A 19,790-nucleotide genomic window follows, 5' to 3' on the forward strand; every position below is an offset into this window, starting at 1 on the left:
TTGTGCGCGCGCGCGGCGGGCTCCCAGACCGGAGTCAGCTGCTCGCTACCGCCACAGACCTCTCCTTTTCCCTAGAAGCCGAAGGGGCCCGAGGAGACACGCCGCTCGCTCCCGTGCTCCCCCTCCCTCCTGGGAGAACATGCGCGCCCCTGGCCGAGTCTGCATATTAATGAGGGGCGGGGCGGGCGGGGGCGGGGCAGCGGGGGCGCGGCGGCCTCGCGCCCGCGCGTGCCGGGACGCACCGCGGGGGGCGGTGCGATTGTGAGGTGGTGCTGACGCACGTTCCGGAGTTCTTAAGCCGCGAGGGCGGCGGCGGCGGCAGCGGCGGTGGCGGTGCCCGAGCAGGTCTCGGGAGGCGGCGGTGATTGCCGCGAGGGCTGGAGGGGCCGAAGTAGGTGCCCCTGGCTCAGTCACGGTGTCCCTCTCACTGACTCCCCCTCTTTCCACCACGGCAGTGCCGCCCCAGATCCGGCAGCTTCCTAGGCCGGGCAGCGGACGGGGTGCGTCTCCTCCCGCTGCCGCCGGCCTGATAAATGAGGGACTTCGGGTTTGGGGTGTTGCAGACCGCCCCGCTCCGAAGCAGCAGCCCTGGGTCACTGTTCAGCAGCGGGACGTACCGTCCCTACGCCGTGGGGCCCGCCACGGCCGCCGCCCCGCAGTCCTCCGCCACGCCCTTCGGCCCGCTCTCGCCGCCGCCGTTGCCTGTCACCGGCATCTCGGGGGCCGCCTCCCCCTTTCCTATCCTCGGCTGCGGCGGCGCGGGCAGCTCGGCCGCCGCCGCTTCCTCTTCCTCCCCGTTCCTGGCGCATCAGCAGACCATGCAGGATGAGCTGCTGGGGCTGACACAGCAGCCGGCGCGGCCGCTCTCGGGGGCGGCGGCCGCGGAGAAACTCCCCAACCACCACCCCGGCGGCGGCACGAACGCGGGTGTGACCCACCTCCTCCCCTCCCAGGACTTCAAACCGAGTCTGCACCACCCCTCCTCCTCCTCCGCCTCCTCCTGCTGCTGCTGCCGCACCTCCTCCCCGCAGGACTTCAGTAAGCGGCAGCAGCAGCAGCTGAGCTGCCAGAAGAGGAAAGAGTTCAGCCCTCCCCACCTTCCCCACCCTCCGGACTCGAAGCCGCCGCCGCCGCTCCACTGCCCCGGCCGGTTCAGTCCGCCGCCACCGCCGCCGCCACCGCCCGGCCCGCTCCTCCAGCCGGCGCAGCTCGCCCAGCAGCCACAGCAGCAGCAGCAGTTCAGCGTACCGCACCCGCAGCAGCTCCCGCCGCAGGATTTCGCCCAGCGGCAGCTCCCGGCCGATCTGCCCCCGCTCCCGCAGCTCCAGCCCTCGCCGCCCGCAGCCCCGCGGCGCCGCCACGGAGGCGCGGGCAGCCCTCGCAAGACCCCGGCCGCGGGCGAGGGCAGCGCCACCGAGCCCCCCAATGCGGGCTTGGCCCCCTCGACGCCGCCGGTGAACCCCGCGCCGGGCTCCATGGAGTCCCCCAACCACCCTCTGCTCAACAGTCCCAGTAACCTCCTGGCCGGCGGGGCGCTCGGCGCGGGCGCCTTCAGCAGCCTGCAGAGCCCGGACCTTCCGCACCCGGGCGGCGGCGGGGGCGGGGGGCCCCCAGGAGGCGGAGGGGGAGGCGGCTCCGCGTCGCCGCCGCCACTGCCCGGCTTCGGTACCCCCTGGTCGGTGCAGACCGCTTCGCCGCCGCCGCCGCCCCAACCCCAACAGCCGCCGCCGCCCCAGCAGCAGCAGCCGCCTCCGCCCCAGCCGCCGCCGCAGCCGCAGCCGCAGCAGCCCGGCTCCTCGGCCGCCACCCCGGGTGGCGGCGGCGGCGGCGGCGGCGGCGGCGGCGGCGGCGGCTCGCTCAGCGCCATGCCGCCGCCCGGTCCCGATTCAGAGAACAGCTTCTACCCCGGGCTGCCGTCGTCCATGAACCCGGCCTTCTTCCCGAGCTTCTCGCCCGTGTCCCCGCACGGCTGCGCGGGACTCAGCGTGCCGGCGAGCGGCGGTGGCGGCGGCGGCGGCGGCAGCGGCTTCGGCGGCCCCTTCTCGGCTGCCGCCGTGCCCCCGCCGCCGCCGCCCGCCATGAATTTACCTCAGCAGCAGCCCCCGCCGCCCGCGGCGCCGCAGCAGCCGCAGAGCCGGAGGTCTCCAGTCAGTCCGCAGCTCCAGCAGCAGCACCAGGCGGCGGCTGCCGCCTTCCTGCAGCAGAGGAACTCCTACAACCACCACCAGGTACGGCTGACGGCGGGCCGGCTGCGCCGCGGGGCCGGGACCGGGACGACGAGGGCTACTCGCCCATGCGAGAGTGGGACTGGGGGGGGGGGGCGGAGACGAGTGACAGGACTCGGGACACCAGACCCCGGCGGGGCGGGCGGGCAGTGGCCACCGTGGGCTACGAGGCTCGGGTAAGGGGGTCACGCTGGAAGTCGCCTCGGCCGGGCGCCCCCTCGAACGCCCGGAGCGGGGCAGGGGCCGAATGGCGCCCGGACCGAGGGCGGCGGCGGCGACGGACTGGCTAGCCGGCTCGGCTGTCCCTCGCAGCGGGCGCCCCTGACCCAGAGGGCAGCCGTCCGCGATCCGCAAGCCGGGGAGACGAGGCGAGGACGGGCGGGGGACGACGGGCCCGCGGGCTCCCGCGGCGGCCTCGGACGAACGGCCGTGGGAAGCGAACTTGGGAAGGAGGAACATGATCACCGCAGATGGTTCGTGTGGGGAGCCGGTGACTCTTCCCGGTACTCCAATGAGGGGACGGACGGAAAGGCTTTCTTAGAGTCTGTTTCATTCTGCACCGGCCGGTGCAAGGTCTGGCTGGGGAGGCGGTGGCCGGCCGCCACGACCGGCCGGGACGCCCTGTCCGCCGCGCAGCTGCGCCGGCCGAGGGCCGGGGGTCGGGAGAGCCCCGGCCAGCCGCGCCGCGGGCTGGGTCCCGAGCTGTCAGACGACTGGAGAGAGGAGCCTGACCGCGGGGGCTCACTTGGTTACAGCCGAGGCGCTCCGAGAATGGGGAGATTGGGTTAGTTTCTGCGCCTCTTCGTGTGTTAGGAATATTTGGTGGCTTTTAAGACAAAACTAAACTTGAATCTGGGGTTCGTGTTATATACCTCGAAGGGAGGACTCCCTTTTTTGGGAGGTGGCTTTACCTTTTCTTGAATTTGAGGTGTGTATATTTTAAGTGGGTAATGCAATTATGAAATGACACCGGGCAGGGGTTTTTGGGGGGGTTTTTTTTTTTGTTTGTTTTTTTTATTCATCCGGGTCCTTTCTGATTCAAGCTCTTGTTTTGTTATCTTCTCAATACAATGTTTGAATGACCGCTGGGCTGGTTAATGGACACTGAAAGAGTATTTTGTTGTTCTTTTTTTGATCCAGTCAGCATTTATTGTAGTGATTAGTGTGTTTAAGGTCATTTTCGTGATTAAGGTTTGAAAGAGAAGCAAAATTGGACCTTCACCAGTGCCTTCTTACTCCTATAACTTTTTCCATTGTGACCAGTTAAAGTTTTCAAGGGCTAACCTTTTAAAAGGTGAATACTATCTAGCCAAAGTAACAGTTAAGAGTTTATTTAAATCAACCAGAGTAACAGTTAACAGTTTTTATTTTGAATCACTGGTGTCTCCCCGAGAAACGAGAATGTGGCCTATGAGGATTAAAAATACAGAATTTTGAAATAATATTCCACTTTCCTCTGATTTCCATAATCTCGAGCAGTTATCTTTTGTGTGTCAAGGTCTTCATTTTTTAAACTGGAAGCTTGCTACAGAAAATTATTTATAGGTAGTTTTATATTCTTAGAGCCATGATACGGAACATTAGAAGACGGTATACCATGATTCATATTTAACTATAATCTGCTTTTTGTCAGAAGATGGTTATTACAGTGTCTTACAGTGAAGTTTAAGAGGTCACACAGCTGTCATACGGAATTTTAGATCACTGGAAGAGAACTTGATCACTGTTATCAGTAAGGAAAGTAAGGCCCCTCAGGAATTAAGTGATTTTTTTCATGGTCCTTGAGCTATACCTTTGAACTATATGGAGGGGACAGTGTATATTCATGATTATATTGGCATTTTTTAAATAGGTACTATATAGGTCAAGTTCTCTTTTTTTTCATCTTATAAGAAGGAGGTTTCATTTTAAGAATACTTCTACGAGCTTATTTACTTATAGCAACTACATGGTCCATAATTCCTTTAGCTAAATGTTAGCTATAAGCTTATTGACAACGTAATTGCTAGAAAATAGTACTGTTCAAAAACTTACAGTAATTGCCTCTTGGTGGGTTCTCAACTTTTTTTTGTCATAGGTTCTAGTTTGGAATATAAATTACTTTTGAAAATGAATGAGCCGAATGGAGATTTGTGTTAAGATCTCTACCAGAATAATCAAAGCATATGGTTGTTTATCTTTAGTATATCTCAGTGGATCCACCTATGGGTGATATCAGATAATTGCTCAACTGTTCATGGATAATTAAGTTAAAAAAAATAAAAACACTTTAAAAGAAAGTACATTAAAGTTGGAATAAGATATATTGAAAGTTAAATAAACAATACAAAGAAGACATATTTTCTATACTGTCCCTATACTAAAAGGCGTTTTTAGTTCATGCAAGAGAGCACCACCAAATGTTACCATTATCTACTGTCGCAGTGGTGCAATTTGTTTTGGAATCATAAAGTCTAAATATTTTACTCCTGTCATTACTCATACCTTTATTAATTAAGGACCATATTTTTGGTTGTATGCCTAGCAGAATATGGTTGTTTTGAGATCACAATGTAGGTTATATCTTTAAGAATCTTCAAAGTTAATTTCAATTTTCAAGTATTTTTTTTCTTCTTACGTATACGATTCTGAAAGGAAAGAAAAGTAATTGCATGGTTCTATTTTAATAATTGTCATGAAATATCTGCTTGGTTCATTATAATTTAAAGTGGGCAAGAGAATAAAAACTCACCTCGCATTAAATGAATGTGTTTTTATATAGCAAGATCTCAAACCTATTCCTTTTTATAACCTGTTAAGATAGATTCTGTTGCCTTTAGAGATTTTATTTTAAGATTATATATATTCTTAGCGCCAGCCTAAATTTGAGTTTGAATTATAAACTCTTTAAATGCCTATAATTTAAACAGATGTGTTTTTCTCAGCCTCTTCTGAAACAATCTCCTTGGAGCAACCATCAGAGCAGTGGCTGGGGCACTGGAAGTATGTCCTGGGGAGCAATGCATGGCAGAGATCATCGTAGAACTGGAAACATGGGAATTCCAGGAACTATGAATCAGATATCTCCATTGAAGAAACCATTTTCTGGTAATGTCATAGCACCACCGAAATTTACTCGCTCTACTCCATCACTGACTCCAAAATCTTGGATTGAAGATAATGTGTTCAGAACAGACAACAATAGTAATACACTCTTACCCTTACAGGTAAGAATGGTATGTAAATGGTCTTATTTCTAATGTTTATCCTTCAAAGTAAGAAATTGGGTGGTGGTGGTGGTGGTGGCGGCGGCGGCAGTGGCAGTGGTGGTGGTGATGGTGGTAGTGTGGTAAAAATAACAGATTAAAACATTAAAAAGCTTTCATTTTTAAGCATATAATTTAATTGCCAAAGGATAAAGTATTTATGTAGAGAAAATTGAGACTAAAAAATTTTCTAAACACACAGTAGAAAAGAAGCTTCATAAAATCTAGAAAAACCTGCTGTATTTCTTAAATATATGTTGAAGCTTTTAATTGGCAGCTCAAGAATGCCTTAATTTATTCATCTTTAATAGGCCACCAAAATGAATTTCTTCTCCAGTATAGCTAAACTAAAATGTTAAGTAATTGTGCATAGATTTGACTGTGATCAGCTGTGTGTATGTGTGTGTGTGTGTGTGTGTATATTAGAATATGCTTAGTACAGCTGTGATTATGGCAAAATAATATTAGGGCTTTTTGCATCAACTTAAAATTTGTCCTCCGTGGTTCAGTGACTATTTTTTTCTAAATGTGGCCTAATAGTTATGATGATTAGACTTTTTTTTTTCAGATTTTAATGTTTTACTGATATTCTAGCTAATAAAGGTCCTTATAATTATTTAAAATGAGGTTTTTGTCCCCCTAAGACTTTTAAAGGACTAAAGATACAAGATAGAAGGAACTTGATTGTTTTTTGTTTTCTTTCTTACCTTTTTTTTTTTTTTTGTGGGTGGGTGTGGGGAAGAGAACTGCTTATTTCTGATGAAAACTTCTATGCTATTGAAGGTGAGATCTAGTTTGCAGTTACCAGCTTGGGGCTCAGATTCACTCCAAGATAGTTGGTGCACTGCAGCCGGAACATCCAGAATAGACCAGGTAGGCTGCACAGTGTATATTTTTCAGGATTATGACTAGGAGTTTAGTGTTTATATTATGAGTAAGATTTATTATTTACTTTCCAGTTATACCTTTTTAAGCATATGTCAAAGAACATTAAAGCAATTTATTTTTAAAAGGTCACTTATTTAATATAAAATGCTTCATTTTCAGATTTATAAGTCATTCATAACTATTTTATATTTCCAAAACAGAATTTGTTTTTGAAAAAGGAATTATATACCCAAGAGCACCTGACTTTAAACATCAGTCAAACTTAACAGATTTTATCTTTCAGAATTATTTTCAGTTGGGGACAAAGTCATACATTCAGTTTTACATTTCATCAGTGTTTTACAGAATTTTTTAGTAAATTTTTGTCACAACATCTACATTTGTCTTGAGGTATATTTCTAAAGAGGTCCTGGCTTCAGTTTTTTTACCTTTAAGAAAACTTCATGAATAGTATTTTTTTATTCTAAAATTTGTTACCACTGTTGTATACTTATCTTCTTCCAAATAATGTTTCCTGTAGAAAAACCCTAAATCAAAAAGCTAGGAATCGGTCTTAAATTTCCTTCAAGCCCTTTGTGGTTACAAAATGCTATCTCTTTTCCTGCAGACTAAATTTGAATTCATACTGGGTACTGGTGATGAGAATTATTACAGGACAAGTAGAAAACTCAGTCCTACATGAGGATTCTTTACTGCAGAGCTGAAGCTTGAATGAGCATAGAATTGACATTGTGGGAGCCCACTGAATGGAGCTATGTTATCCTTAGCTAAGGCTCTTCCTTAGTTAATTTATCAACATGAGATGATTTTACAAGTAAGGACTCTATAAATAGATTAATAATATGTTTGTCAATAGTTTTCAAACCTGGAGCATTAGCAGTAACTTCAGTAATCTATCATTAGCAGTTATTTTAGACAAGTCCTAATTTTTTACCAAAATGGTCCTACCAGGATTGCCACATAGAAATAAGTAGTTATCTCACGTAATTTGTGATTTATTGTTTTATTAATAATTTAAGTTAGCTATCCATCCGTTTCTATGCTCTTCTCCACTCTGGCCTAGTTAGGCCATATTAGTGACATTTTTATGGTAGCACTTTTATGTTCAAATTGAATACGTAAATGTCTAGGAGATGGTATTTTAGAAGAGGAAAATTATGATAATCATTTTGAAGGTGGCAAGGGACATGTTTTTAGAGAGGAAAAGACAATTATTTGAAGAGCATGTGCAAGAAAGAAGCAAGAGGACACATATATGAGGGATATTTAACTATGGAGAAGAGAGAAGACAGATTAGCTGTCATAAGGGGACAGTGGAGGTGGGTCATATGTTGAGAAATGTGGTTATTGAGATCGTTTCAGTTGGTGGAATGCTAGAGAGTAGACAGAGGTGATAATGAAAGGGAAGTCAGCCCCTGGACTGCTATAAGATGAGGGTCTCTAGCACGCCTACTTAGATTTCAGTCAAAGCCACTCTGTTCTTACCTGTTTTATAACCTAGGATTTTAGGTAAGTTCATTTTATATAAAAGGATTTAGGTGTTTAAAGGTAATTTTTTTTTTTTTTTTTTTTTTTTTTTTTTTTTTTTTTTTTTTTGGTTAACTGCTGAGATATTGGCATTCCCTTTGGTCCCTTGCACCAGAGGTGTGATTTGATGAAGTTGAAGAGCGTGGTGAAGAAAAAGATAGTGGGAAGTGAACTGAACTAGAGGAAAGAGGTCTGAAACCTGAACCTTCTTCCCTTTTCTCAGTCCTTATGACATCTGAGGATACAGTCTATGGACTTTCATGTCTTTGGGTCATAGTTTCCGTATCTATAAAAGGAGAACCTTGAACTAGATCATGAAAGGTCTTTCTAGCCAGCTTTTATACTTTCTCTGATCTATTTTGGCCATTTCTTTTCCTCTCTGTGCACACACCGCCCCCCCCCCCATACACACATACTTTATTTTTAGAATATAAAGGTCCTGGTTTATTGGGGAGAAAGCATGGGAATTGGATTGAGGCAGTCAAGAGATAGTGTATGACCTCCCAAATGGTCTTCAAATCAAAGTGTTTCTTTCTTTTGAAGACCTTAAGGATACTGACAATACAAAATTTGTTTTGTATTTCTATCTTTCCATAAAAGGTTGAGGTATTTGAAGTTGAGGTTCTTAAAAATACAGCAACAGCTACAAACTTCAATTGGTGTCTTAAACCACTCAATAGTTCCTCACTATTTGGCAAAGTTAAAAATTATCTGGGGCAATATTTTCATTCTGACTTTTTTTTTTTCATTATATCGAACATTTTAATACTAACATATCTCAGTTAACAAATACATTATTTTAAAACATTTAACTTTTTATTTCTTTTAGTTTCAAATTGATTAGGCATAAAAAATATATTAAATTCTAGAACTGGAGTCTTAGTTCCTATACTTGGATACTTGAGGCCTTACCTATACCCAATAACTGGACATGTAATTAACATTCAGCAAATAGGAAAGAAATAGTTTTGCAGATTGGTTTTACTCAGTTACATATAAAATTTTTAGGGTTGATTGGCATTTCCTTACTTCAAATAATTATTTTCTTATGGAAAAGCTCCAAATTTAAAACTTTTAAAAACAAAGGTAAAGTTTTAAACACATTTCTGACTTTAAAATGAATTTTAGGTATTTACGTTAATTTCTTTAAGACCAAGAGTACTTTTCTTTAAAATGCTGGTAGGTAGTTACCCCTGCAAGAAGTCATACTCCAATATATGAATTCTAATTGCCTTAAAATTGAATTTTCAATTAGATATTGAGATTATAATATATTCATTAATACTTGAATATTTTAAATCAAAAAGTGAATATTTTAAATCAAAAAATAAATATATTGGTAGCTAAGATTATTACTTACAGGTTTACGTATGGTATATCAGTTTTCTGTAAACAAAGCAACAAAATTCCTTTAAAAGTGTAATATAGCTGTTGAAGCCTTATAAGATGGATGTTGGTCTGTCCTCTAGCTAAGGGATAATCAGTATATTCAATTCTAGATTTTTGTTCCTGTGGAAGTTCTTGAGCATGTCACATAAACTACCTTGAATTAATTGAAGATATATCCCACTAGCCTTTGATATATAGACTGTTATATGAGAACATGATAGATGATAATAATGAGGGTCTCTCAGAAAAATATATTATTTGGTGTCTTTATTCACCTTACACAAAAAACAACATATAGTCGCAGCCCAAATCTAATTTTTCATTTAATAGAGCACTCCTTAAATTGTGGTTCTTAAATGAGATGTACCTCAAGGGGCATTGGTAGCCAACAAACTATTAGCACTTACTGAAAATGAGAAAGAATGGGTTCTTTTGTACCTGCTTAGGTAATGGATGCTTTTTAAGTTTCGTATCCTGCATTCAGTTCTTTAACTGTACTTGATACATTCTTATACCACATATTTTCTACTTGCCTCTCCATTTAATCCTGTGGGTACTAGTATAGCTTTAGCTATTTCAGGCCTTTAAAAATTTTTTTTAAATTTTTGTTCGGAGTCACTGTCATAGCACTTTGTCAAGGTTCAGATTAATAAAGGAAGTTTCAAAAAAATGTATGTTCGCTATGTTTATGGTAGTGTTTTAATTATCCTGGGGACATATGGAGAGAAATTCTGTTCTTCGCCTTTGAGAAGGTGAAAGTCCATTGGGATGAAGAAGGGGTTTCTGTGTGGAACAACCAGAGACTGGTAAGAGAGAGTAGGAGACGGAAGACATTATACAGTAAGACAGTAGCACGTCATCCACTGCTAATTCAGTAGAGTGCAGTAACAGTGTGTCGTCAGGAATGTAAAATCAGTATTTACTAAAGATTGAGGACAATACAGTGAGTTTGTACAACTTTGTTATTTTAAAGCAAAAATTGAAAAACTCAACACAAAACTGCAACAAAAGCTGATCTTTCTACTTAGAAGGATATATGTTAAAGCATCTGATAAATCTTTAAATATGACAGTATAGGGTTTTCCTATAATCCACTTCCCTTTTCTTTAGGTGGATACTTCATTTTCAAGAGGAAAATGTTCTGCTTGATCACTCCTTTTGAAATGAGACAGGGTTTTGAATATATCAAAGTAAAAATATAACATCCCATTGAAAAGTCTCCTTTTAAATTAAGTTCAAGTTCTTTTTGTTGTACTAATTTTAATATTCTTGACCTCTTTATTTTTAGCATGTCTAATCTTTTTTTAAGTTCCTTATTTAGGATTACTTTGTTCTTTCTGCATTTTTTCTAGGACTATATTGTTGCTTCTCTAAGTCTTTATGGCAAATGTCTGGGTTTATGAAAGTAATAAAATATTATAATACATTGTAGTTTTCCCGAAAATGTTTTCTTCAATTTTGCCTGTTCACTGCTGTGGGATTCTGTAATCTCAGTTTCTGAAAACCCATTTAAGTTGATTCTTTGCCAGATAATTTTCATATTTTAAATAGATTGGGGTAAACTACCTCACAGAGATTCTTACTTTTGTGAAACATCTTGGCTGTTTTCAAATAGTCATGTAGTAATAAATATAAGTTACATTGCAATGATTTCCCATATGTGTGCTAATCAGTTTTGGTGTGCTTATGTTTACCTTAAAATAGTTATAGGATTTACATTTAGTTTTTAAACCAGTGGCAGTTTGCGTAAAGACAAATTTTTATAATAACCTTATTTGTTTTATAATCAGATTTACTTCTGTTGTTTTTTTTTCCCCCGGAAATTATGTTCTAATCCCCATACTTTATTCAATGGAATTATCTATACCTTTTGAAAATGAGCCTATAGATTTCATTAAATCTAGAAAGTGATTTTGAGTTGTCATGTGCTGTTTGCCTGCTTAAGGCTATTTTGTATTCAGTGCTTTAAAAATCATGTGGGATGTAGCTGATGCTCCCCAAATATAAGTAAGCTTATAGTTTTATAATAGATTAATGTTATTTTCTTTGCTAAAGCAGGAGTGTGATTCATGATGAGAGACTTGAAATGTAAGGGAAAATAAGGGGCCTTAGGAAGTGGGCATCACACCCTTTATGAGTTGGATGTAGACATTAAAGCTAAAGCTATAAATACATGCCGATTTTTTGAGTAACCACTGTCTCTTGATTACCTAGTGGTCACCAATATTTATTGAATTGCTTGCTTATATATTTCCCTTCTTAGCTTAAATATTGCCCATTGACCATGTATATGGAGTTACTTCCTTAATTTTACTTTAAATTTTGCTCTAAAGCAATATCACACTACTTGAATGGAATTAGTGTGTGAACAGAAAAAAAAAAAAGGCGTGAGAAACATCATAACATCATTTGTTATGTTACGTTATGTTAAGTATAATGGTAATACTTACCATTAATTAAGTTCATAGGCTGTGATGGGGTATAGTCTGATTCCATTCAAAAAACAGCAGCCTGAGAAGATATCCCTGAACCATACATGTTTTCTTTGTAAGAATTTAAGGTAAATAGAATATAAAGTATTTCTAATATATCTTAGAACCTGTACTACCTGAGGGGTTTTTTAGTTAATTATATATATAATTTTTGTCATGATAGCTTACGCTTTTTAATCATATTTTAAATATGTTTTAATATATCTTGCCTTAGTTTTGTCAGTTAACATCTAAGTGCCTATTCCATGGAGAATTCTAAGAAGACATTATGGTCCTAAACTGTCTTTGCCCTCACAGAGCTCAGCTTCAATTTGCAAAGTTTTTATAGTAGAGATAAAGTACTACTCATTCAATAAACATTTGAGAGCTAGCTATATTCCATAATTAGAAGGTCCCTACTTCTAATTAACTTAGTTTAGTTGGTAAGGCAGGAAAATCAACAAATTAGTTAAGAACATAATATAGTGGAAGCACAGAAGATGGAAATATTTGAATTACTAAAATTGTATGTCAGTTTTGTCCAAGGGCCATGCTGTCTTCTCTTCCAGTTTTATTTCATTTATTACATAGTACTTTGAGTCTTTTGCTTTTCCGTTATTTTTAAGGTGGAATTTAGGCATTGTCTAGTCTGAAACAATGTTTTTTCTTTTCTAGAAGATGGAACAGAGCCTATAAAGGTTTAGTAGCTTACTCAAGATCAAGAGGCTCTGCATTTCTTAAAGTATGATCGCTGGACTAGCAATCTTAAGTATCACCTGGGAACCTATTGTAAATACAGATTTTCAGGGGCCACTCTCAACCTCCGGAATTTCAGACTCTGAGCAGAGTCCCAGAAATCTGGGTTCTAGCAATCTGTGTGTTTGGCAACCCTTCCAGATGATTCTGAAGCATGTTCAAGTGATAGAACCACTATTCTAGTTCAGTGATTCTCTGTGCCTCCCCCACCAAGCAAAGTCATTGTTAGTGATGTAAAAATAAAGTACAGTAAGGAGTACCAATACAGCTGTATGGTGATAAAGCTGGAGTAAGAGCAATGGTCTAGCAGTCTACCATTTTAGTATTACTTTGCACCTTCTAAATTCCAACAGCAATTTGTTTAGTCTACAACACTGATTCTGGCCCCCTGGCTTTAAAAGCTCACAGCCCTGATTCATTTACTCTGCTTGATGGAGCAAATAAATCAACATATTTTCAGGAAAATCTTTTTATGTTTTTCTTTAGCTTCCTAAAAGACTGGCTCTGAATCGTCTCTGGATTATGGACTCCTATGGAAAACTGATGAAGCCCTTTTCTTCAGGAAAAAAAAATGTGTACACACACATACAGAATATTATATATAATCTCAGAGATTTCATGGTCGTTCTTGAAGTTCACGGACTCAGGCTAAGAAGTGCCTAATTATGATTTCTGTAGAGACTATTTTCCCCCATTTTTCTTACTGTTCCATTTTCTTTTTAAGTATCAGTCATTTTTTGAGAGTTAAAAATGGCCTGCCCTTCCTCTCGTTCATGTCCATACACTTGTACAAACACCTACACACATTTAAGTGGGTGGGAGTCATCACTGACATTTTGATGATTTAAGGGGCATGGGCCAGAGCTTGCTGTAGTAGTTCCCCATGTATATTTGTTCAAGTACATTGAAGATGTGTTGGGCAGAAAAACAGTATAAATTCATAGGCATTAAAGAATCAAATTCCTTCTGGTAAGTAGGTTGACAGATTTAACATATAGCAAACAAGACCTCCATCTACAAAAAGACTTTGTTCTGGAACTTGAGGTAGGAAACTTGTTGAGATGAGACTACTTTCCACTCTCTTCCCTCCATCCCTGCCTTCTTTGCACGGTGTGGAAGAAAAGAGGATTTAGAAATGCAGAGACCAATATGTGAGGACCTCAGGGAGCAAGATTTGCATATAAGTATTCTAGGTGTTAGTCTTTGTTCTGATAGTAGTTCATGCTTTTGATATTAACTGTATGGGATGTTTATGTATTATTTTGAAATTCTGACTAGTCAAGTAATGTACACTGTTTGATAGATATTTAAAGTATGGTGCCATTATGGGATTAATTCCTTTCCCCCGAACTATTTATTTTTTAAGTGCTGGTGTCTTCCTAGATATATGAGAAAAGCTTAGAAGTTAAGTAACAACTAAATATGTGTTGTGTATAACATTTCGGAAATCTTTATAAGTTGAGGTAACAATAGAAATTATTTTACTCTATTAATGCTTCCAGTGAAATAAGATTACTCTTGTTGTGTGATTTTTTGAGATGAATATAGTAAATGGAATATTCTCCAATACAAGAGATAGTATAACTCATGGGATCCTTAGTTACTGGTATTATCATGGAATGCAAGTGATTAGTAATACTATATTAATCAAATGTCCTATTTTATGTAAGGAGGTTTAGATGGTATATTTATCACCAGTTTTTTAAAAAGCTGTATACATCATATTGAGTCTTTTTTTTTTTCTTTTCTAGGATCGAAGTAGAATGTATGACAGTTTGAACATGCACTCTTTGGAGAATTCCCTTATTGATATTATGAGAGCAGAACATGATCCTCTTAAGGGTAGGTGACTTTTTTTTTTATTTCTTATATCATGCACTGAATTGTGTTTATCTCACCTTTGTTTATATGAAAATTAGCACTAAGTAGCACCTATGTCATCTATAAGATTCTATTATGTCTGTTAATAAAAACCTTTGTGAAATGTCCTACTTTTTCCTCTGTAGCTTATTTAGATTTATGCTGATTTATGCAGAGAGAAATGTAAGCCCATGTCTCTTGGCTTGTTATCTAAGAAAAAGCCACTATTTAGATAGATTTTGCAGTTTGCTGGAGGATCTAAGTGTATAGTATAGTCACTTTTCTAGAGCTCTATCAAATATAGAAATTAAAAAAAAAAATCCTTGTAATACTTGAATTTACAATTTGCAGTGATTCCAACCTATAATTGCCCCGAGTTAACTTCTTTTCCCCATTTTTCTTCTACTGTCATAGGGTTTTAAAGGGGGATCTTTTGTAGTAACTTCTCTGAGAGTTTCATAAAACTTGAGGCAGATTAGGAAAAAGAATCAGCTCCACCGATCTTATAGTATTAGTCTTATTGTTAACTGTATCTGACAATATTTCATTAACATACTTGTTTTCATTTGTATATTACATGTTACTAATTATTTTCTATTTCTTTGTACAATATATCTTGTTGCCTTTTATATTCATGGTGAAAATCTGGCAAACTGTGCACTTACTTGGGTGATAAGAGATTGCTCCATAATAAATTATCCCCAAATTTAGCAGCTTAAAATAACAACAAACATTTATTACGTCACACAGTTCTGTGGGTCAGGAACTCAGGAGCAGCTTAACTGGTTGGTTCTGGCTCAGCATCTCTCAGTGAATCAAAACCATAGGCTACTTGGTAATTTTTTCCACACTTTTAGTTCTATAAAGCCAAGTAAGAATTCCCTTGAAAGATTTAGCCTAAAACTATAGAACTTAAGTGTTGGCAGCAAGGTGGTATTTTTTTTTTTTAAGATTTTATTTATTTGACAGATAGAGATTACAAGTAGACAGAGAGGTAGGCAGAGAGAGAGTGAGGAGGAAGCAGGCTCCCTGCTGAGCAGAGAGTCTGATGCGGGGCTCCATTCCAGGACTGTGGGATCATGGCCTGAGCTGAAGGCAGAAGCTTTACCCACTGAGCCACCGAGGCACCCCAAAGCAAGGTGGTGTCTTGAGGCTGTGTTGGAAATACCTATCAGATATCTAAACATTTTGTTGTGTTTCTGGATTTTGTTTATAAAGCCGTTTCCCGTCTTTTGTAATTCCTTTATTTTTAAGGAGCTTGAAAAACTCAAGAGGTTAGTGATTGTTAACAATGTGTGGCAATGGTAATTCTCCCAAACTAATAGAGACTATTCTACTTTGGGTATTTGGGGGATATCTGGGGGGCTTCTAATCAAAACCCAATCCAATTTTTTTAGTATCTGTATATTGGGGTCTTGTTCTCTTTCACTGTTGTTCTGACAGTTCTAGTGGCATTTGTCTTAGATCCTCTGTTTAATAATAGAATCCAGCAGTTTATGATTACGAAGAAGTTTATCTACTTATTTCTTTGGCCTATCTAGAAAGAAAACTCTTAGAAATTCTTCTACAAGATAAAGTCATCAGTAACTGTTACCAGTGAATAATGAAACATTTCTCATTGTTGTTTCTCCTAGTCATCTTTAAAAAGGTCTTTTGAAGATGTTAAGAGAAAACATTCTCTGCTGGAGAATTATCTCAGGGTTTTCTTTTTTTCTAAAGTCTGTGTTATAATAAAACTGGAGAGAAACCTAGAAAGAAGACTTTGAAAAGAAAATGGAAGCAGCCCAAGGCTAAGAGGAATTTAATAATTAAAAAAAAAACCTCAAATGTATTCAGAACTCTTTTGTTAGGAAAATTATCTTTGGCCATGGGAAGGGAGAAAATGTGGTCAGTACTACCTTTTGGAATTATGGTAACAAATCTGTTTCTTTCTTCTTCTTTTTTTTTTTAAATTTTATTTATTTATTTGACAGACAGAGATCGCAAGTAGGCAGATAGGCCAGAGAGAGAGGAAGGGAAGCAGGCTCCCTCCTGAGCAGAGAGTCCAAGCAGGGGCTCAATCCCAGGACCCTGGGACCATGACCCTACCTGAAGTCAGAGGCTTTAACCCACTGAGCCACCGAGGCACCCCCAAATCTCTGTTTCTAATTGGACTATCTTATGTTCCACATTTATTATGGGAGGGAATTAAAAGAGAAAAAAAAATTTAAAAATTGAGACATCTTCTCTGCATAGAAATAGAAATAAGAGTTCTGCATACTGCCATCATAAACTTATTTAAAGTGATCCTGATACCCAAGTGCTGCTACATATTTTTCTTCTCTTATTAGTACAGACTTCACTGCCTTCTAGGATATCATATTGTATATCTTCCTCCTCATATTCTGAACATTGCCTGTTTTCTTTGTGAGGGACCTCAGTAAACTCTGCTTTAAGCAAGGTTGTGACAAAACAGAAGCAGCCAATCTCTGAACTTTCTGCTTTTCTCCATTCCTCATCTTCAGGACAGCACTTCAGCCTCTGGCCCATCTCTTCTGTCTCATCTTTCATTCTTTTCAGAAAATTCTGTCTTCTGTCTAATACAAGAGAAGTCTTTTTTTTTTTTTTTTCTCGGAAAGAAAAAAAAGGAATGAATCTTATTTTATCCTTTTTAAGTGTTTTCAGAAAGTCTGCCATTTGCTTTGTCTTCCTTATGGGACCTAAGGGAAAGGTAAAAGGGAGTTGTAGGGTAAATTTTTTTAATTAATTTCTTCTTTCCCTTTCTATTAATGATAAAAGTTTCCAGAAAATTTTCATATAGAATATTTTCCACAGGAACTTAAGTGATGAGAGATTATATTGTTATGTATTATGTAGAATTTGTATAACAAATTACCCCTAAGTTTAGCAGCTTAAAACAAAAATAAACATTTATTATCTCACATAATTTCTGTAGGTTAGAATTTGGGAGTTAAATTAGTTGCTTGGTTCTGGCTGAGGATCTTAGGTAGCAGTTATGTGGAACCTTGAATGGGGCTGAAGGTTTCTTTTCCAGGGTGGCTCACTCATGTGGCTGGCAAGTTAACCCAGGCCATTGGCAGGAGAACTCAGTTACTCACCATGTGGACCCTTCCATGGGACTTCTGGAGTGTCCTCACAGTGTACTTGCTGGATCCCCCAGAGCAAAGATAAAGCTCAAAGTGAATGTCCCAGTGTCTTCTATGACCTAGCTTCAGAAGTCTCATACCATGATTTCCATGACATCCTAATAGCTACATAGGCCATCCCTGCTCAACTGGGGAGTGTTCTGCTACTCCAGAGATGTGAATACTGGGAGGCAAGGATCAGTCATGGAGGCCGACATGGAGGCTGGCTTCCACAGAGATGAAAGGCAGAAACTATAAATTTGTATTGGAGAAAACTACTCAAGGCAAGATTTAGTGTCAGCTGAAAGGAAAACAATGAAGCAGCTCTCTGGAATCCCAAGGAAGTCTGGCAAGTTACTAGCCTGAGAATTGACTGATAGAACTAACAAAGGGTCCTCCCATTCCCACTGCAGCCCAAAATACTTCTCTACAGCTTGTTTCCATTTTCCCACCCTCAAGTGATTTTTACAGGTCAGTAGGGAACCTCCATTGTTTGATGTTAAGGTTTTGTGGTTTAACATAGCAGGTAGGAAGGGTCTTGTGTCATTGTGGCTCTACAGGTGTGAAGAGATGGCAGACAAAGATGGGAGTTCTGGATGCACTTCTTCCACTAAGTGTGTCCACTTTTATACCAGGCAGGGTCCAAGACCTTGGCTGTAATTGTGTAAAACATACATAGTCTCTGTTCTTGTGGGATTTATAGCCTACTAGGGAAAGAGGGACCTTATCATATGTATAATATACATATATACATGTAATGTACTTATATAATATCTATATACGTAAAATCCATACCTCTAACCACAGAGTGTTAGAAGTGCTGTGGGGTGAGATGATAAGGTGCTTAGGGAGGTAATATGTAAGGGGAGGGGAGTACTTAATTTATCTGTGGAGTAAAGTAAGCTAAGACCTGAAGCTTGAACAGCACAAAGATGAAAAAATATTGGGGGAAGGTGTCAACTAGACAAAGGGGCCAGGGATCATGGAAGAACTCGTCACTTTGGAGGAACTGAAAGCAGACAAGTCCTGGCATAGCTTGAGGGCTGCCCAGTGCTGATGGGATGTAATTGCTCAGCCAGCCTTAGGGAACACGTGCCGTCTTTTGCTCCAGATCAGAAACACTAACACACCAGTCTATGCTTTCCTTAGTATTAACCATACTGATCAGTTTTATTTATTTTGCAGTGGTTTCTTGCCATTAACATCCTGTTTTCTGATGACTGTCTTCATTCTTGGCAAATATTTTTCCTTTCAAAGGAAGAACAAATATGTATTCTTTTAATGGTTAAAGTAAATCATGCTTTGTGATATTGCAGTTTTGTATTTGAATACCTATGTTAAATGATCTGTGATCTTTTTATGTATGTGTGGGTCAGTTCATTGTGCTTTAAACAAAAGAACAAGACAGTGATTATTGTTAAACTCTCTTCCCTCCCTGCCCTCAGCAATTTGCAAAAAGGTCTTACTGTGTAAGCATTTTTACCAAAAATTGCATACCCCCCAAAAGTATAAGAGTAAACAAAAAAACTTAATTTCAACTAAAAAAAAAAAAAAAGAAAACTGTAGAAATCCCATGATGTAAGAGTTCTTAGAAAGATCTGTTTTAGCAAGTCACAATGACTTTACCAATGTTCCCCGAACAATCTAAAGGAATTCAGGAAAATGGATTGAATATGATCTTATGCCAATACATGTTTAAAAGTGGATGCCTTTAAAACTTTTTGTTTACTATGTATTTTTGTGCGTTTAGCATCATTTTTATTACTTGATTGCTAAACTTTTGTTTTCCAAGACTCCTGAAGTAGAATCCCTGCTATTTTAAGGAAGATAACGTCTGAGAAAATAAGGAATTACTTCTGTGTTAGGCAATAACTGGTTGCCGTAGCATCAAATAAATTCTTGCCTCTTTTCTTCTATTCATTTCCCTCTGATTCTCTTCAGCTGGCCTTAATGTAAATTTGAAGTACAAAGTCACAGAGTAACTTGTATATATTTCTAAAAGTCCGTGGTGTGAGAATTTACATTTTAGAACTTAACTTTCAAGCTGGGCAGAGATTCTGAAACTCTAAGAGCATATTTATTAGGTTTCAGGACCTTACTCCAAGAGACTGTGCACTCCAGGTTGTATAAGTAGCATACTTAGAGAAACTCTGGAATAGGGGAACAAGATCAAAGAGATCTATGAAAAGTTGTAAAAGCTTTAATGATATTTATTAAAATACAACAAAGTACAAAATAAAACTCATACCAGTAGTATATATGCCCAAGCAGTTATGTCTGTTCTCTTAAGTTCCTCATACACTG

At 40.5% G+C, this 19,790-nt stretch overlaps 1 protein-coding gene across 7 annotated transcripts in view; it reads left to right on the top strand.

Annotated features, from left to right (window-relative positions):
- Positions 1 to 533: 533 nt before the first annotated feature.
- The window catches only part of CPEB2 (cytoplasmic polyadenylation element binding protein 2), a gene marked incomplete at its 5' end in the record, with an annotated part of 70,194 nt that continues 50,937 nt past the window's right edge, over positions 534 to 19,790 (top strand). For 2 of the 7 annotated variants that reach the window (XM_080797520.1, XM_080797522.1), the window contains 4 exons: positions 534 to 2,228; positions 5,150 to 5,431; positions 6,254 to 6,343; positions 14,253 to 14,343. In XM_080797520.1, the coding sequence (XP_080653646.1) occupies positions 534 to 2,228; positions 5,150 to 5,431; positions 6,254 to 6,343; positions 14,253 to 14,343 (2,158 nt within the window). Of the gene's footprint in view, positions 2,229 to 5,149; positions 5,441 to 6,253; positions 6,344 to 14,252; positions 14,344 to 19,790 lie in introns of all 7 variants that reach the window. The other 5 variants (XM_080797524.1, XM_080797526.1, XM_080797523.1 and 2 more) reach the window with 3 other exon arrangements.

The sequence above is a fragment of the Martes martes genome (assembly GCF_963455335.1).
Source record: "Martes martes genome assembly, chromosome: 2".
In the NCBI taxonomy this organism is placed as follows: domain Eukaryota; kingdom Metazoa; phylum Chordata; class Mammalia; order Carnivora; family Mustelidae; genus Martes; species Martes martes.